The following is a 20,000-nucleotide window of genomic DNA, read 5'->3' as shown; positions in this document are numbered from 1 at the left end:
TGGTTAACTGTATGATGTGAGGACTCCTTTCTGTAGCTGGTTAACAGTATGAGGTGAGGACTCCTTTCTGTAGCTAGTTAACAGTCTGAGGTGAGGACTCCTTTCTGTAGCTAGTTAACAGTCTGAGGTGAGGACTCCTTTCTGTAGCTAGTTAACAGTATGAGGTGAGGACTCCTTTCTGTAGCTGGTTAACAGTATGAGGTGAGGACTCCTTTCTGTAGCTAGTTAACAGTATGATGTGAGGACTCCTTTCTGTAGCTGGTTTAACAGTTTGAGGTGAGGACTCCTTTCTGTAGCTGGTTAACAGTATGAGGTGAGGACTCCTTTCTGTAGCTGGTTAACAGTATGAGGTGAGGACTCCTTTCTGTAGCTGGTTAACAGTATGAGGTGAGGACTCCTTTCTGTAGCTGGTTAACAGTATGAGGTGAGGACTCCTTTCTGTAGCTGGTTAACAGTCTGAGGTGAGGACTCCTTTCTGTAGCTGGTTAACAGTATGATGTGAGGACTCCTTTCTGTAGCTAGTTAACAGTCTGAGGTGAGGACTCCTTTCTGTAGCTGGTTAACAGTATGAGGTGAGGACTCCTTTCTGTAGCTAGTTAACAGTACGAGGTGAGGACTCCTTTCTGTAGCTGGTTAACAGTATGAGGTGAGGACTCCTTTCTGTAGCTGGTTATCAGTATGAGGTGAGGACTCCTTTCTGTAGCTAGTTAACAGTATGAGGTGAGGACTCCTTTCTGTAGCTGGTTATCAGTATGAGGTGAGGACTCCTTTCTGTAGCTGGTTAACAGTATGAGGTGAGGACTCCTTTCTGTAGCTGGTTAACAGTATGAGGTGAGGACTCCTTTCTGTAGCTGGTTAACAGTATGAGGTGAGGACTCCTTTCTGTAGCTGGTTAACAGTATGAGGTGAGGACTCCTTTCTGTTGCTGGTTAACAGTATGAGGTGAGGACTCCTTTCTGTAGCTGGTTAACAGTATGAGGTGAGGACTCCTTTCTGTAGCTGGTTAACAGTATGAGGTGAGGACTCCTTTCTGTAGCTGGTTAACAGTCTGAGGTGAGGACTCCTTTCTGTAGCTGGTTATCAGTATGATGTGAGGACTCCTTTCTGTAGCTGGTTAACAGTATGAGGTGAGGACTCCTTTCTGTAGCTGGTTAACAGTATGAGGTGAGGACTCCTTTCTGTAGCTGGTTAACAGTATGAGGTGAGGACTCCTTTCTGTAGCTGGTTAACAGTTTGAGGTGAGGACCCCTTTCTGTAGCTAGTTAACAGTTTGAGGTGAGGACCCCTTTCTGTAGCTGGTTAACAGTATGAGGTGAGGACTCCTTTCTGTAGCTAGTTAACAGTATGAGGTGAGGATTCCTTTCTGTAGCTAGTTAACAGTATGAGTTGAGGACTCCTTTCTGTAGCTAGTTAACAGTATGAGGTGTGGACTCCTTTCTGTAGCTGGTTAACAGTTTGAGGTGAGGACCCCTTTCTGTAGCTGGTTAACAGTATGAGGTGAGGACTCCTTTCTGTAGCTGGTTAACAGTATGATGTGAGGACTCCTTTCTGTAGCTGGTTAACATTATGAGGTGAGGACTCCTTTCTGTAGCTGGTTATCAGTATGAGGTGAGGACTCCTTTCTGTAGCTAGTTAACAGTATGAGGTGAGGACTCCTTACTGTAGCTGGTTAACAGTATGAGGTGAGGACTCCTTTCTGTAGCTGGTTAACAGTATGAGGTGAGGACTCCTTTCTGTAGCTGGTTTAACAGTTTGAGGTGAGGACTCCTTTCTGTAGCTGGTTAACAGTATGAGGTGAGGACTCCTTTCTGTAGCTGGTTAACAGTATGAGGTGAGGACTATTTTCTGTAGCTGGTTAACAGTATGAGGTGAGGACTCCTTTCTGTATCTGGTTAACAGTATGAGGTGAGGACTATTTTCTGTAGCTAGTTAACAGTATGAGGTGAGGACTCCTTTCTGTAGCTGGTTAACAGTATGAGGTGAGGACTATTACAGTATGAGGTGAGGACTCCTTTCTGTAGCTGGTTAACAGTATGAGGTGAGGACTCCTTTCTGTAGCTGGTTAACAGTATGATGTGAGGACTCCTTTCTGTAGCTGGTTAACAGTATGAGGTGAGGACTCCTTTCTGTAGTTGGTTAACAGTATGATGTGAGGACTCCTTTCTGTAGTTGGTTAACAGTATGAGGTGAGGACTCCTTTCTGTAGCTGGTTAACAGTATGATGTGAGGACTCCTTTCTGTAGCTGGTTAACAGTTTGAGGTGAGGACTCCTTTCTGTAGCTGGTTAACAGTATGAGGTGAGGACTCCTTTCTGTAGCTGGTTAACAGTTTGAGGTGAGGACTCCTTTCTGTAGCTGGTTAACAGCATGAGGTGAGGACTCCTTTCTGTAGCTAGTTAACAGTATGAAGTGAGGACTCCTTTCTGTAGCTGGTTAACAGTCTGAGGTGAGGACTCCTTTCTGTAGCTGGTTAACAGTCTGAGGTGAGGACTCCTTTCTGTAGCTGGTTAACAGTATGAGGTGAGGACCCCTTTCTGTAGCTAGTTAACAGTCTGAGGTGAGGACTCCTTTCTGTAGCTGGTTAACAGTATGAGGTGAGGACTCCTTTCTGTAGCTAGTTAACAGTATGAGGTGAGGACTCCTTTCTGTAGCTAGTTAACAGTATGAGGTGAGGACTCCTTTCTGTAGCTGGTTAACAGTATGAGGTGAGGACTCCTTTCTGTAGCTGGTTAACAGTATGAGGTGAGGACTCCTTTCTGTAGCTAGTTAACAGTATGAGGTGAGGACTCCTTTCTGTAGCTGGTTAACAGTATGAGGTGAGGACTCCTTTCTGTAGCTAGTTAACAGTATGAGGTGAGGACTCCTTTCTGTAGCTAGTTAACAGTATGAGGTGAGGACTCCTTTCTGTAGCTAGTTAACAGTATGAGGTGAGGACTCCTTTCTGTAGCTGGTTAACAGTATGAGGTGAGGACTCCTTTCTGTAGCTAGTTAACAGTATGAGGTGAGGACTCCTTTCTGTAGCTGCTGCTCAGGTCTCTCCAGATAATGAGAGACAATTAAGAGAGTAAGATGTTAATATTTCTCAGTAGTGGAGTTTAGTTATTAAGACATTTTAATGTGTCTCAGTAGTTTATTTATTAATATGATAATATCTCAGTAGTTTAGTTATTAATATGATAATATCTCAGTAGTTTAGTTATTAAGACATTTTAATATGCCTCAGTAGTTTAGTTATTAATATGATAATATCTCAGTAGTTTAGTTATTAATATGATAATATCTCAGTAGTTTAGTTATTAATTTGATAATATCTCAGTAGTTTAGTTATTAACATGTCTCAGTAGTTTAGTTATTAATATGTTAGTATGTCTCAGTAGTTTAGTTATTAACATGATAATATCTCAGTAGTTTAGTTATTAATATGATAATATCTCAGTAGTTTAGTTATTAATATGATAATATCTCAGTAGTTTAGTTATTAATATGTTAGCATGTCTCAGTAGTTTAGTTATTAATATGATAATGTCTCAGTAGTTTAGTTATTAACATGTCTCAGTAGTTTAGTTATTAATATGATAATGTCTCAGTAGTTTAGTTATTAATATGATAATGTCTCAGTAGTTTAGTTATTAATATGATAATGTCTCAGTAGTTTAGTTATTAATATGATAATGTCTCAGTAGTTTAGTTATTAACATGTCTCAGTAGTTTAGTTATTAATATGTTAGTATGTCTCAGTAGTGGGAGTTTAGTTATTAATATGATAATATCTCAGTAGTTTAGTTATTAATATGATAATATCTCAGTAGTTTAGTTATTAATATGATAATATCTCAGTAGTTTAGTTATTAACATGTCTCAGTAGTTTAGTTATTAATATGATAATGTCTCAGTAGTTTAGTTATTAATATGATAATATCTCAGTAGTTTAGTTATTAATATAATAATATCTCAGTAGTTTAGTTATTAATATGATAATGTCTCAGTAGTTTAGTTATTAATATGATAATGTCTCAGTAGTTTAGTTATTAATATGATAATGTCTCAGTAGTTTAGTTATTAATATGATAATGTCTCAGTAGTTTAGTTATTAATATGATAATGTCTCAGTAGTTTAGTTATTAATATGATAATGTCTCAGTAGTTTAGTTATTAATATGTTAGTATGTCTCAGTAGTTTAGTTATTAATATGATAATATCTCAGTAGTTTAGTTATTAATATGATAATATCTCAGTAGTTTAGTTATAAATATGATAATATCTCAGTAGTTTAGTTATTAACATGTCTAAGTAGTTTAGTTATTAATATGATAATATCTCAGTAGTGGGAGTTTAGTTTTGTTGGTTTCAGTTTTTTGGGAGCTGAACGCAAAGTCATTATTTAAATAAGTACGATCAGGGTCAGTGTGTGTGTGCGTGTGTGTGTGTGTGTGTGTGTGTGCGTGTGTCCGTATGTGTGTCCGTGCGTGTGCGTGTGCCTGCGCATGTGTGCACGTGTGTGTTTGTGTGTGTGTGTGTGCGTGCGTGCATGTGTGTTTTCATGCATACATGCGTGTGCAGGAGTCTGTGTAGTGGCCGAGAGAGTGTGCAGGAGTCTGTGTAGTGGCCGAGAGAGTGTGCAGGAGTCAGTGTAGTGGCCAAGAGAGTGTGCAGGAGTCCGTGTAGTGGCCAAGAGAGTGCTCACACAGAAATGATGGACTAATTCATTGCAGAGTCGCAGCAGAATGGAGAGAAACTTCCATGTACTGATACATTGCTAAAGTTAAATGTGGTATTGGTTGACCTTAACCCCCTACGCCTGGTCTTTGCTCCTCAGTCATCTCCATAATCCACAGATTGAGAGAAAGGGATGAGGTTACAGATTAAGTCACAATTTTACATACACTTAGGTTGGAGTCGTTAAAACTTGTTTTTCAACCATTCCACAAATTTCTTGTTAAAAAAAAAAGAGTTTTTGCCAGTCGGTGAGGACATCTACTTTGTGACATAAGTCATTTTTCCAGCAATTGTTTACAGATGGATTTTTTCACTTATAATTCCCTGTTTCACAGTTCCAGTGGGTCAGAAGTTTACAAACACTAAGTTGACTGTGCCTTTGAACAGCTTGGAAAATTCTAGAAAATTATGTCATGGCTTTAGAAGCTTCTGATAGGCTAATTGACATAATTTGAGTCAATTGGAGGTGTACCTGTGGATGTATTTCAAGGCCTACCTTCAAACTCAGTGCCTCTTAGCTTGACGTCATGGGAAAATCAAAAGAAATTAGCCAAGAGCACAGAAGAAAATGTAGACTTCCACAAGTCTGGTTCTTCCTTGGGAGAAATTTTCAAATGCCTGAAGGTACCAGTTTTCAAATGCCTGAAGGTAAACACCATGGGACCACGCGGCCGTCATACCGCTCAGAAAGGAGATGTATTCTGTCTCCTAGAGTTGAACTTACTTTGGTGCGAGAAGTGCAAATCAATCCCAGAACAGCAGCAAAGGACCTTGTGAAGATGCTGGAGGAAACAGGTACAAAGGTATCTATATCCACAGTAAAACGAGTCCTATATCGACATAACCTGAAAGCCAGCTCAGCAAGGAAGAAGCCACTGCTCCAAAACCACCATAGAAAAGCCAGACTACGGTTTGCAACTGCACATGGGGACAAAGATCGTACTTTTTGGAGAAATATCCTCTGGTCTGATGAATAGAACTGTTTGGTAATAATGACCATCATAATGTTTGGAGGGAAAAGGGGGAGGCTTGCAAGCCGAAGAATACCATCCCAACCTGGTTTTTGGAAAAATGAGCTAGAAGTTGTAGTTTTTCTAGGTGACTCCCAGTTGTGTTTCCATGGGTATGGATGAAAGCGCGTTCTTTGTTATTTATCTCCGGTAATGAACATACTATTCTCCGTCTTAAATTTTATAGTTTATTTATGTATTAGGGTTCCTTAGGTTAGATTATAAACGTTGTTTGACTAATTTGGATACGTTTATTGGTAACGTTTGGGATTCTTTTTGTATGCATTTTGAATTGCATGGATTATTGAATGAAGCGAGCTAAACTGAGCTTTTATGGATATAAAGAAGTACTTAATCGAACAAAAGGACCATTTGTGATGTAACTGGGACCTTTTGGAGTGTCAACAGAAGAAGATCTTCAAAGGTAAGGTATTTCTGACATTTGTGTCGCACCTGCCTGGTTAAAAAAAAAATGTCATGCTTTTGTATGCGGGGCGCTGTCCTCAGATAATCGGATGGTGTGCTTTCGCCGTAAAGCCTTTTTGAAATCTGACACAACGGCTGGATTAACAAGAAGTTCAGCTTTATTTTGATGTATTACACTTGTATTTTGATGAATGTTAAATATTTATATTTCTGTAATTTGAAATTCGCACTCTGCAATTTCACCAGAAGTTGGCCAAGTGGGACGCTACCATCCCACCTGCCCATAAATAACACAGTGTCCAAAGAAGGGCCAGAAGTATACAGAAGGATGTCATCTGCGTAGAGGTGGATCAGAGAATCACCAGCAGCAAAAGCGACATCATTGATGTATACAGAGAAAAGAGTCGGCCCGAGGGTTGAACCCTGTGGCACGGTACATGGTACAGAGCAGCATAGGCAAGATACAGTAGATGGTATCGGGTACAGTATATACATGAGATGAGTATGTAAACAAAGTGGCATAGTTAAAGTGGCTAGTGATACATGTATTACATAAGGATGCAGTCGATGATATAGAGTACAGTATATAGGTATGCATATGAGATGAATAATGTAGGGTAAGTAACATTATATAAGTTAGCATTGTTTAAAGTGGCTAGTGATATATTTACATCATTTCCCATCAATTCCCATTATTAAAGTGGCTGGAGTTGAGTCAGTGTCAGTGTGTTGGCAGCAGCCACTCAATGTTAGTGGTGGCTGTTTAACAGTCTGATGGCCTTGAGATGGTCCCAGCTTTGATGCACCTGTACTGACCTCGCCTTCTGGATGATAGCGGGGTGAACAGGCAGTGGCTCGGGTAGTTGATGTCCTTGATGATCTTTATGGCCTTCCTGTAACATTGGGTGGTGTAGGTGTCCTGGAGGGCAGGTAGTTTGCCCCCGGTGATGCGTTGTGCAGACCTCACTACCCTCTGGAGAGCCTTACGGTTGAGGGCAGAGCAGTTGCCGTACCAGGCAGTGATACAGCCCGCCAAGATGCTCTCGATTGTGCATCTGTAGAAGTTTGTGAGTGCTTTTGGTGACAAGCCGAATTTCTTCAGCCTCCTTCACGATGCTGTCTGTGTGAGTGGACCAATTCAGTTTGTTTGTAATGTGTATCCTGAGGAACTTAAAACCTGCTACTCTCTCCACTACTGTTCCATCGATGTGGATAGGGGGGTGTTCCCTCTGCTGTTTCCGGAAGTCCACAATCATCTCCTTAGTTTTGTTGACGTTGAGTGTGAGGTTATTTTCCTGACACCACACTCCGAGGGCCCTCACCTCCTCCCTGTAGGCCGTCTCGTCGTTGTTGGTAATCAAGCCTACCACTGTTGTGTCGTCCGCAAACTTGATGATTGAGTTGGAGGCGTGCGTGGCCACGCAGTCGTGGGTGAACAGGGAGTACAGGAGAGGGATCAGAACACACCCTTGTGGGGCCCCAGTGTTGAGGATCAGCGGGAGGAGATGTTGTTACCTACCCTCACCACCTGGGGGCGGCCCGTCAGGAAGTCCAGTACCCAGTTGCACAGGGCTGGGTCGAGACCCAGGGTCTTGAGCTTGATGACGAGCTTGGAGGGTGCTATGGTGTTGAATGCCGAGCTGTAGTCGATGAACAGCATTCTCACATAGGTATTCCTCTTGTCCAGATGGGTTAGGGCAGTATGCAGTGTGGTTTAGATTGCATCGTCTGTGGACCTATTTGGGCGGTAAGCAAATTGGAGTGGGTCTAGGGTGTCAGGTAGGGTGGAGGTGATATGGTCCTTGACTAGTCTCTCAAAGCACTTCATGATGACGGAAGTGAGTGCTACGGGGCGGTAGTCGTTTAGCTCAGTTACCTTAGCTTTCTTGGGAACAGGAACAATGGTGGCCCTCTTGAAGCATGTGGGAACAGCAGACTGGTATAGGGATTGATTGAATATGTCCGTAAACACACCAGCCAGCTGGTCTGCGCATGCTCTGAGGGCGCGGCCGGGGATGCCGTATGGGCCTGCAGCCTTGCGAGGGTTAACACGTTTAAATGTTTTACTCACCTCGGCTGCAGTGATGGAGAGACCGCATGTTTCCGTTGCAGGCCTTGTCAGTGGCACTGTATTGTCCTCAAAGCGGGCAAAAAAGTTATTTAGTCTGCCTGGGAGCAAGACATCCTGGTCTGTGACTGGGCTGGATTTCTTCCTGTAGTCTGTGATTGACTGTAGACCCTGCCACATGCCTCTTGTGTCTGAGCCGTTGAATTGAGATTCTACTTTGTCTCTGTACTGACGCTTAGCTTGTTTGATAGCCTTACGGAGGGAATAGCTGCACTGTTTGTATTCAGTCATGTTACCAGACACCTTGCCCTGATTAAAAGCAGTGGTTCGCGCTTTCAGTTTGACGCGAATGCTGCCATCAATCCACGGTTTCTGGTTAGGGAATGTTTTAATCGTTGCTATGGGAACGACATCTTCAACGCACGAGCTCTGAAGATAGATGGGGGCAATCAATTCACATATGGTGTCCAGGGCACAGCTGGGGGCAGAAGGTGGTCTATAATAATCGGCAACGGTGAGAGACTTGTTTCTGGAAAGGTGGATTTTTAAAAGTTGAAGCTCAAATTGCTTCAGCACAGACCTGGATAGTAAGGCAGAACTCTGCAGGCTATCTTTGCAGTAGATTGCAACTCCGCCCCTTTTGCAGTTCCATCTTGTCGGAAAATGTTACAGTTAGGGATGGAAATGTCAGGGTTTTGGTGGTCTTCCTAAGCCAGGATTCAGACACGGCTAGGACATCCGGGTTGGCAGAGTGTGCTAAGGCAGTGAATAAAACAAACCTAAGGAGGAGGCTTCTAATGTTAAAATGCATGAAACCAAGGCTTTTACGGTTACAGAAGTCAACAAATGAGAGCACCTGGGAATGGGAGTGGAGTTAGGCACTGCAGGGCCTGGATTAACCTCTACGACACCAGAGGAACAGAGGAGAAGTAGAATAAGGGTACGGCTAAAGGCTATAAGAACTGGTCGTCTAGTACGTTCGGAACAGAGAGTAAAAGGAGCAGGTTTCTGGGCACGGTACAATAGATTCAAGGAATAATGTACAAAGACAAAGGTATGGTAAGATGTGAATACAGTTGAGGCAAACGTATGCATTGAATGACGATGAGAGATTTTCTCTCTAGATACATCATTTAAACCAAGTGAGGTCACCGCATGAGTGGGACGGGGAACTAAAGGGTTAACTAAGGCGTATTGTACAGGAATAGAGTCTCTACAGTGGAATAAGGCAATAATTACTAACAAAAACAGCAATGGACAAGGCATATTGACATTAGGGAGAGGCATGCGTAGCCAAGTGATGAATAGGGGTCCAGTGAGTGGCTCTGCGAGCCGGAGACACGGCGTTTCAGGCAGCTAGTGGACCGGGGCTATCAAGCTAGCAGAAGGGCCTTAGAGGGGAATCGCGATGGAAGAAGTCTGTTGTAGCCCTCTTGTGCCGTGACGTCATCAGACCAGTCGTCATGGATCAGCAGGGCTCCGTGTGGTAAAAGGGTCCAGGCCAATTGGAAAAATACGTTTTATGGCCAAAGAATTTGTCCTGTGGGGCTATTATTTATTTTACTAGGCATGTCAGTTAAGAACAAATTCTTATTTTCAATGACGGCCTAGGAATAGTGGGTTTACTACCTGTTCAGGGGCAGAACAACAGATTTTTACCTTGTCAGCTCAGGGATTTGAACTTGCAACCTTCTGGTTACTAGTCCACCGCTCTAACCACTAGGCTACGCTGCCGCTAACAGTCTGAAATGCTCTTGGCAGCTAGCGGGCCGCGGCTAGCAGGCTAGCAGATGGGCATTGAGGGGACGGAGGAGCCAGCTGAAAAACTCCCTCAGGCGATTTGTGTCGGAAGTCCAGTCATGATGGGGCGGCGGGGGTGCAGGCCAATTGGCAAAATAGGTATTGTAGCCCAAGGAGTGGCTGATGGACCTCTTCGGCTAGCTGGGAAATGGGCCTAGCGAAGGCTAGCTGGGAAATGGGCCTAGCGAAGGCTAGCTGGGAAATGGGCCTAGCGAAGGCTAGCTGGGAAATGGGCCTAGCGAAGGCTAGCTCCAGGCTAATTGGTTCTTGCTGCGGGACAGAGACGTGAGCCAGGAGTAGCCACTAGGATAGCAGATAGCTAGCTGTGATGATCCAGGTGAAAAAGTTCAGAGCTTGCGGTAGGAAACCAGAGATATGGAGAAAAATAAGTCAGATTTGCCCTGGTTTGAGTCGCGCTGTGCGGACTGGGTGAGGCGGATTGCAGGAGAGTATATTGAAGTTGAGGTTAAGAAAAATAGCTAGAAAAATATCCAGCATGACTAGACCAGGAAGAAATGTTCATCTCTGCTGCTTTTCTGCTGCCTGAGTTAGCTACACTACAGCACCATACACACACACACACACACACACACACACACACACACACACACACACACACACACACACACACACACACACACACACACACACACACACACACACACACACACACACACACACACACACACACACACACACACACACACACACACACACACACACACATCTGAGTTAGCTACAGCTGCGCTAAATCAATCATGCAAAACTGAATGGAATTTATTAGGGGTCTAGGTGGTCTTCCCAATAAGACCTGAGAATCAAATACTATTCGACAGCATTTCAAATGCTTTATCTGTGGTCGATTAAGCTTGCCTGGCGCAATGGAACCAATAGAATGGCTGCACATCTGCAAACCCAGCCCATATGGCACCGCAGGCAGGCTCGAGTAAATCCTCAAAAGTGTTTTAAAGATGTCAAATAGTATTTGAACCCAGGTCTGATTCTCAGAGGCTGTTAGGGAGCCAGTCCTCTCTATCAGAGGCGTTTCATGGTGTGCTGGGTGTGATGCCCCAGCTCTGTGCTCTGTCTGCCCGCCTGCTGGGAGCTCTTAGGAGAGCAACTGCATCATTAAAGTGTATTAAAGTGTAGACGTTCGTTTTTTATCCTGGCTGTAATTAAGCTATAAGGCCCGAGGAGGTGTGGTATATTGGCCATATACCACAAACCCCCGAGGTGCCTTATAGCTATTATAAACTGGTTATATATATAAAATAAAAATAAAATGTTTTGTCATACCCGTAGTATACGGTCTGATATACAATGGCTGTCAGCCAATCAGCATTCAGGTCTCGAACCACCCAGTTTATTATTCATATTATTTTAGCATGCTTGCACAAGAAACATTACATTAAGACAAAGCCTCTCTGTAACCTAAGACCGAAGACTGATTGTGTTAAACGTTCACGAGCTGGTCCCTCCCCTCCTGTCAGATGGTATCGGAGTATGAGGTCTGATAGCAACAGGCCGTCAGACTGATGAACGCTGGAGCTGAGACTGACCACCTGCTCTGATTCTCTGCACCTGTAACACAGAACACAACTGCTGCAACCAGGCTCTTATTAATGTACTGCTCAGGTTAAACACTGTCCCCCGTTCCTTCCCTTGTGATGGTGTTGTTATGTTGTCTTATTTCTTATTGGTGTTACATTGACCAGAAGAAACCTGTAAGTAAGCATTTGGTTGGACTCTGTATACCATGCATACCCTGTACATACCACTATAGTATACCATGCGTACCCTGTACATACCACTACAGTATACCATGCATACCCTGTACATACCACTATAGTATACCATGCGTACCCTGTACATACCACTATAGTATACCATGCGTACCCTGTACATACCACTACAGTATACCATGCATACCCTGTACATACCACTATAGTATACCATGCGTACCCTGTACATACCACTACAGTATACCATGCATACCCTGTACATACCACTATAGTATACCATGCGTACCCTGTACATACCACTATAGTATACCATGCATACCCTGTACATACCACTATAGTATACCATGAGAGGACTGGAGACCCTAATGACTAGAGTATAGATGATACCCTGACATACCACTAGAGATATACTATGCATACCTGTACTACCTAGAGATGAGAGACAGGAGATAATGATAGAGAGAGAGAGAGAGAGAGAGAGAGAGAGAGAGAGAGAGAGAGAGATTGAGAGAGAGGCAGGGAGAGAGAGACACAGAGAGAAGCAGGGAGAGAGAGACAGAGAGAAGCAGGGAGAGAGAGACAGAGAGAAGCAGGGAGAGAGAGACAGAGAGAAGCAGGGAGAGAGAGACAGAGAGAAGCAGGGAGAGAGAGACAGAGAGAAGCAGGGAGAGAGAGACAGAGAGAAGCAGGGAGAACCGGCATCAATGGCAAGTATTTTTGGGGGGAAGAGCGGAGGCTAATTTTAGCTCAGGCTGGAGAGTGAAAAGTATGAGTGAAAGCCTAATATATATATATATATATATATATATATATATATATATATATATAGGGAGAGACAGAGACAGAGAGAGAGGGAGAGACAGAGAGAGGGAGAGAAAGAGAGAGAGAGAGAGAGAGAGAGAGGGAGAGACAGAGACAGAGACAGAGAGATAGAGAGAGAGATAGAGAGAGACAGAGACAGAGACAGAGAGAGAGAGAGAGAGAGAGACAGAGAGAGAGAGAGAGAGACAGAGAGAGAGAGAGAGAGAGAGAGACAGAGAGAGAGAGAGAGAGAGAGAGAGAGGGAGAGAGAGATAGAGGGAGAGACAGAGACAGAGAGAGAGAGAGAGAGAGAGAGAGAGAGAGAGAGAGAGACACAGAGATTCTCATTGAGGCAGAATGTAAAGAGGTGTTTAAGTCCTAGCAGCTGTGTTGTAATGTGCCAGAGACAGTAGAGTTCAGATCCCTGTTGCTGAACTGTTACAGTACCTGTGATGCATAGAGAATCCCGGTGCGGTTCTAGCTAAATGTTTGTCTGGCTTTTTTATGGACTCCTCAGCATTTGACACTAGCTGAGACAGAAATCCAGGTGTTGTACAAGGAATACAATCAGCATGCGTGACTAAAACACACTTGAAACACATTCGCCTTGTTTACTAAGATAATGTGATGATCTATGTTAATGTGTGTTGTGGGAGTCAAGCTGTGAGAACACAGGATACATCCCAAATGGTACCCTAATCCCTATGTAGTGCAATACTTTTTTTTTTTACCAGGACCCAGGTCTAAATAAGTGCACTATGTTGATAATAAGAGTGCCATTTGGGATGCTAAGTAGCTGAGAATGGGATGTAGTTCTGTTTGTTGTCTTGACTCCTCCTCAGTGGTTTGGTATTAACTTAAATGTCTAGAATTAAGAATGATAAATCTGCACAAGGTATACAGGGCCGGCTCTAGCCTTTTGGGGGCCCCAAGCGGGATATGGTTGGAGGGGGGGCCCCCAAGCACACGTCTTCTCAGTGGTTTGGTGTTAACTTAAATGATGTCTAGAAATAATTAGGATAAACCTGCACATGGTATACAGGGCCGGCTCTGGCCTTTTGGGGTCCCTAAGTGAGATTTGGTTGGAGGGGGGGGCAAAACATTTTAGTAGTCTCTCTGTTGATGGCTGAGAGAAACATTTAAGTTTTAAAGTTCATTTCCTGCAATTCTATACATTTTGCCATTGGGCGTAAAGAAAATGTTCCAATTTTAAAGCAAGTTTTCTGCAATTCTACACATTTTGCCATGGGGCGGCGATAACCTTCTGCAGTTTGTCGTGGACATTTCCTCTATTTAAAAATCATGGGATCAAACCACACACACAAGTCAGAGTTAGTTATAAAAGTCCATCTTTAATTATATGAGCTCCATCACAACCCTGTGACTCTCAGATCAATTCACTGTCTATCAATGAATTCTCTGAGTCCCTTCCACATTGCAATAGCATTTTGACTTTCAACAATTCAGTATCTCTAATGAAAAGTTGAGAGTCCCAACATAATGGCAAATGGATCCTTTATAGCAAAGATACACAGGATAAGACAGCATAGACATAATAAATCGTTCAGCTTTGTCTCCTTACTCAAACCCAGAACCATAAACCAATCCTCCATATCAACAGGCATATATCAAATTGTCATTTAGATACAACCAATTCTAAATACAACCAATCCTGGACAAACTCACGGAGAGGAGAATGATTGCTGTAGGTTAAGATAGGGACAACATTAGAGGGAGCATAGAATGACTCCAGACACTGCCATCCTCCTCTCCCTGCTGGGAAAAGTAGGGAGTGACTCCACACAGACACAGTGGAGCAAAAGATCTGTTTACACATGATGACACTTTGACCTCTCCCCTCTCTGCGGCCCATGCAGCTTAGTCTTGACATAGGACAGATAACTGCAACCTCGCCAACAGTGTTATACAAAAATACCATTCTGATGAGAAGTAACTTACAAACATATGATGAATATAAAACATCTTACCTATGTTACCCAACTAATTCGGATTATTTCCACAACAAGTTTTAAAGCTAATTCCAGCAGTTCTACATATTCTGTAATGAATTAGGCCACGTTGATAGGAGATCTTAGTGAGAACGACTAACAAAATCAATGTGTGCATCCTGGAGTGCCTGTTGGTTTACAGCCATGATTAATCCAAGTTCGGCAGCTGGCTGGACTAACTACCAATCTAAACATTGTCAGCTGACATGTTAAAATTGATTGACTGTCATAACAAGACAGAAACTGCTGATGCGACACATTTAAAAATAGCTCCTGGTGTATTTTATTATTGTTGTTGTTGTTGTTGGTTTTTTTTTGGGGGGGGGGGCTATTGGCCAGGGTTGCTTACAGAACGCCTGGATCCGGACCTGAAGGTATAAAGTACTTCTCTCATGCTTTGGACCCACAGCACCTCCTGTCTGTCAGTAGACATGCAGGTGGACGGGGGCATGAATACAGTACAACACCATGTGATGTGTCAGTCTTTTGGGCCCAGCACCCTGTGGAGAAATGGAGAATGTGCACATCAGCATTTCACCGACACACTCTTCAAATCAGCTCGATGAGGATGCCCTTCTCCTCTCCACTCCTCTCCTCTCCTCTCCTCTCCTCTCCTCTCCTCTCCTCTCCTCTCCTCTCCTCTCCTCTCCTCTCCTCTCCTCTCCTCTCCTCTCCTCTCCTCTCTTCTCTTCTCCTCTCCTCTCCTCCTCTCCTCTCCTCTCCTCTCCTCTCCCCTCCCCTCCCCTCCACCTCCCCTCCCCCTCCCATACCCTCTCCCCTGCCCTCCACAGAACCTTCCCTATGGCGTTAGAGGATGTTACCTATCTCTTTCTCCGTAGGTCAAGATACCTGCCCCAGAACTCTCTAGTCTTACATATTTTATATGGTATATGCACCTCTTCCATTTATCTCTCCGCAGTGTGGGCTTCCTGCCCCAGAAGGCTCTTCTCTTCCCTGATGTTGTGCCGTAGTATATTGGCCATATACCACACACCCTCGGGCCTTATTGCTTAATGAACCTTCTCTCTCTCCTCTCCTGCCAGGGCTGGCTACCTGCCCCAGAACGTGCCCCTCCAGATCATCTGCTACCTACCCCAGGAGAGAGAATTCCTCCCCTGGCACGCTGCCAGCCGCTCCCTCTACCAGCTGGACAAGCTGCTGGACCGCACAGAGGACTACAGCCTCTTCAGTGTAGGTTATAACCTCTGACCTCTGACCCTGACCCTAATCAAGCTGCTGGACCGCATAGAGGACGACAGCCTCTTCCCTAATCCTAATCCTAACCCTGACCATAACCCTCCAACTACAGCCTCTTCAGTGTAGGTTATAACCTCTGACCCTGACCCTAACCCTAAACCTGACCATAACCCTCCAACTACAGCCTCTTCAGTGTAGGTTATAACCTCTGACCCTAACCCTAACCCTAACCCTGACCAGTACCCTCCAACTACAGCCTCTTCATAGTTTATAACCTCTGACTCTAATCCTAACCCTGACCAGTACCCTCCAACTACAGCCTCTTCAGTGTAGGTTATAACCTCTGACCCTAACCCTAACCATAACCCTGACCAGTACCCTCCAACTACAGCCTCTTCATAGTTTATAACCTCTGACCCTAATCCTTACCCTGACCAGTACCCTCCAACTACAGCCTCTTTAGTGTAGGTTATAACCTCTGACCCTAATCCTAACCCTGACCAGTACCCTCCAACTACAGCCTCTTCATAGTTTATAACCTCTGACCCTATTCCTAACCCTGACCAGTACCCTCCAACTACAGCCTCTTCATAGTTTATAACCTCTGACCCTAATCCTTACCCTGACCAGTACCCTCCAACTACAGCCTCTTTAGTGTAGGTTATAACCTCTGACCCTAACCCTAACACTGACCAGTACCCTCCAACTACAGCCTCTTCAGTGTAGGTTATAACCTCTGACCCTAACCCTAACCAGTACCCTCCAACTACAGCCTCTTCAGTGTAGGTTATAACCCCTGACCCTAATCCTAACCCTGACCAGTACACTCCAACTACTGCCTCTTCAGTGTAGGTTATAACCTCTGACCCTAATCCTAACCCTGACCAGTACCCTCCAACTATAGCCTGTTCAGTGTAGGTTATAACCTCTGACCCTAACCCTAACCCTGACCAGTACCCTCCAACTACAGCCTCTCCATAGGTTATAACCTCTGACCCTAACCCTAACCCTGACCAGTACACTCCAACTACAGCCTCTTCATAGTTTATAACCTCTGACCCTAATCCTAACCCTGACCAGTACCCTCCAACTACAGCCTGTTCAGTGTAGGTTATAACCTCTGACCCTAACCATAACCCTGACCAGTACCCTCCAACTACAGCCTCTCCATAGTTTATAACCTCTGACCCTAATCCTAACCCTGACCAGTACCTTCCAACTACAGCCTCTTCAGTGTAGGTTATAACCTCTGACCCTAATCCTAACCCTGACCAGTACCCTCCAACTACAGCATGTTCAGTGTAGGTTATAACCTCTGATCCTAATCCTAACCCTGACCAGCCTGTTTGGTACAGCTGGTGCCCTCTCAGACCCTCTCTAAAGACCCCCGGCACCTTTCTGTGGATCAGGGTTCAAGGTATTGAGGAGCTTCTGCCCAGTACTATAAACCCTATGTACTAATGTACCCACTGAGCCCCAGTACTATAAACCCTATGTACTAATGTACCCACTGAGCCCCAGTACTATAAACCCTATGTACTAATGTACCCACTGAGCCCCAGTACTATAAACCCTATGTACTAGATCACCTGCCGAGCCCCAGTACTATAAACCCTATGTACTAGATCACCCACTGAGCCCCAGTACTATAAACCCTATGTACTAGATCACCCACTGAGCCCCAGTACTATAAACCCTATGTACTAATGTACCCACTGAGCCCCAGTACTATAAACCCTATGTACTAGATCACCCACTGAGCCCCAGTACTATAAACCCTATGTACTAGATCACCCACTGAGCCCCAGTACTATAAACCCTATGTACTAGATCACCCACTGAGCCCCAGTACTATAAATCCTATGTACTAGATCACCCACTGAGCCCCAGTACTATAAACCCTATGTACTAATGTACCCACTGAGCCCCAGTACTATAAACCCTATGTACTAGATCACCCACTGAGCCCCAGTACTATCAACCCTATGTACTAATGTACCCACTGAGCCCCAGTACTATAAACCCTATGTACTAATGTACCCACTGAGCCCCGGTACTATAAACCCTATGTACTAATGTACCCACTGAGCCCCAGTGCTATAAACCCTATGTACTAGATCACCCACTGAGCCCCAGTACTATAAACCCTATGTACTAGATCACCCACTGAGCCCCAGTACTATAAACCCTATGTACTAATGTACCCACTGAGCCCCAGTACTATAAACCCTATGTACTAATGTACCCACTGAGCCCCAGTACTATAAACCCTATGTACTAGACCACCCACTGAGCCCCAGTACTATAAACCCTATGTACTAATGTACCCACTGAGCCCCAGTACTATAAACCCTATGTACTAGATCACCCACTGAGCCCCAGTACTATAAACCCTATGTACTAATGTACCCACTGAGCCCCAGTACTATAAACCCTATGTACTATATCACCCACTGAGCCCCAGTACTATAAACCCTATGTACTAGATCACCCACTGAGCCCCAGTACTATAAACCCTATGTACTAGATCACCCACTGAGCCCCAGTACTATAAACCCTATGTACTAATGTATCCACTGAGCCCCAGTACTATAAACCCTATGTACTAGATCACCCACTGAGCCCCTGTACTATAAACCCTATGTACTAATGTATCCACTGAGCCCCAGTACTATAAACCCTATGTACTAATGTACCCACTGAGCCCCAGTACTATAAACCCTATGTACTAATCTACCCACTGAGCCCCTGTACTATAAACCCTATGTACTAGATCACCCACTGAGCCCCAGTACTATAAACCCTATGTACTAGATCACCCACTGAGCCCCAGTACTATAAACCCTATGTACTAATGTACCCACTGAGCCCCAGTACTATAAACCCTATGTACTAATGTACCCACTGAGCCCCAGTACTATAAACCCTATGTACTAATGTACCCACTGAGCCCCAGTACTATAAACCCTATGTACTAGATCACCCACTGAGCCCCAGTACTATAAACCCTATGTACTAATGTACCCACTGAGCCCCAGTACTATAAACCCTATGTACTAGATCACCCACTGAGCCCCTGTACTATAAACCCTATGTACTAGATCACCCACTGAGCCCCAGTACTATAAACCCTATGTACTAGATCACCCACTGAGCCCCAGTACTATAAACCCTATGTACTAGATCACCCACTGAGCCCCAGTACTATAAACCCTATGTACTAATGTACCCACTGAGCCCCAGTACTATAAACCCTATGTACTAATGTACCCACTGAGCCCCAGTACTATAAACCCTATGTACTAATGTACCCACTGAGCCCCAGTACTATAAACCCTATGTACTAGATCACCCACTGAGCCCCAGTACTATAAACCCTATGTACTAATGTACCCACTGAGCCCCAGTGCTATAAACCCTATGTACTAGATCACCCACTGAGCCCCAGTACTATAAACCCTATGTACTAATGTACCCACTGAGCCCCAGTACTATAAACCCTATGTACTAATGTACCCACTGAGCCCCAGTACTATAAACCCTATGTACTAGATCACTCACTGAGCCCCAGTACTATAAACCCTATGTACTAATGTACCCACTGAGCCCCAGTACTATAAACCCTATGTACTAGATCACCCACTGAGCCCCAGTACTATAAACCCTATGTACTAGATCACCCACTGAGCCCCAGTACTATAAACCCTATGTACTAATGTACCCACTGAGCCCCAGTACTATAAACCTTATGTACTAGATCAGCCACTGAGCCCCAGTACTATAAACCCTATGTACTAGATCACCCACTGAGCCCCAGTACTATAAACCCTATGTACTAATGTACCCACTGAGCCCCAGTACTATAAACCCTATGTACTAGATCACCCACTGAGACCCAGTACTATAAACCTTATGTACTAATGTACCCACTGAGCCCCAGTACTATAAACCCTATGTACTAGATCACCCACTGAGCCCCAGTACTATAAACCCTATGTACTAATGTACCCACTGAGCCCCAGTACTATAAACCCTATGTACTAGATCACCCACTGAGCCCCAGTACTATAAACACTATGTACTAATGTACCCACTGAGCCCCAGTACTATAAACCCTATGTACTAATGTACCCACTGAGCCCCAGTACTATAAACCCTATGTACTAATGTACCCACTGAGCCCCAGTACTATAAACCCTATGTACTAATGTACCCACTGAGCCCCAGTACT

The 20,000-nt window shown here is 44.2% G+C and overlaps 1 protein-coding gene across 1 annotated transcript in view; it reads left to right on the top strand.

Moving 5' to 3' along the window:
* LOC135537746 (thyrotropin-releasing hormone-degrading ectoenzyme-like) overlaps positions 1–20,000 on the top strand; it is a 116,410-nt gene that overhangs the window by 56,379 nt on the left and 40,031 nt on the right. Inside the window, exon 6 of the mRNA XM_064963767.1 lies at positions 15,616–15,763. Within this exon, the coding sequence (XP_064819839.1) occupies positions 15,616–15,763 (148 nt within the window). The remainder of the gene's footprint in view (positions 1–15,615; positions 15,764–20,000) is intronic.

The sequence above is a fragment of the Oncorhynchus masou genome, unplaced genomic scaffold, assembly GCF_036934945.1.
Source record: "Oncorhynchus masou masou isolate Uvic2021 unplaced genomic scaffold, UVic_Omas_1.1 unplaced_scaffold_834, whole genome shotgun sequence".
Classification (NCBI taxonomy): Eukaryota; Metazoa; Chordata; class Actinopteri; order Salmoniformes; family Salmonidae; genus Oncorhynchus; species Oncorhynchus masou.
This window is presented reverse-complemented; position numbering and strand designations above follow the sequence as displayed.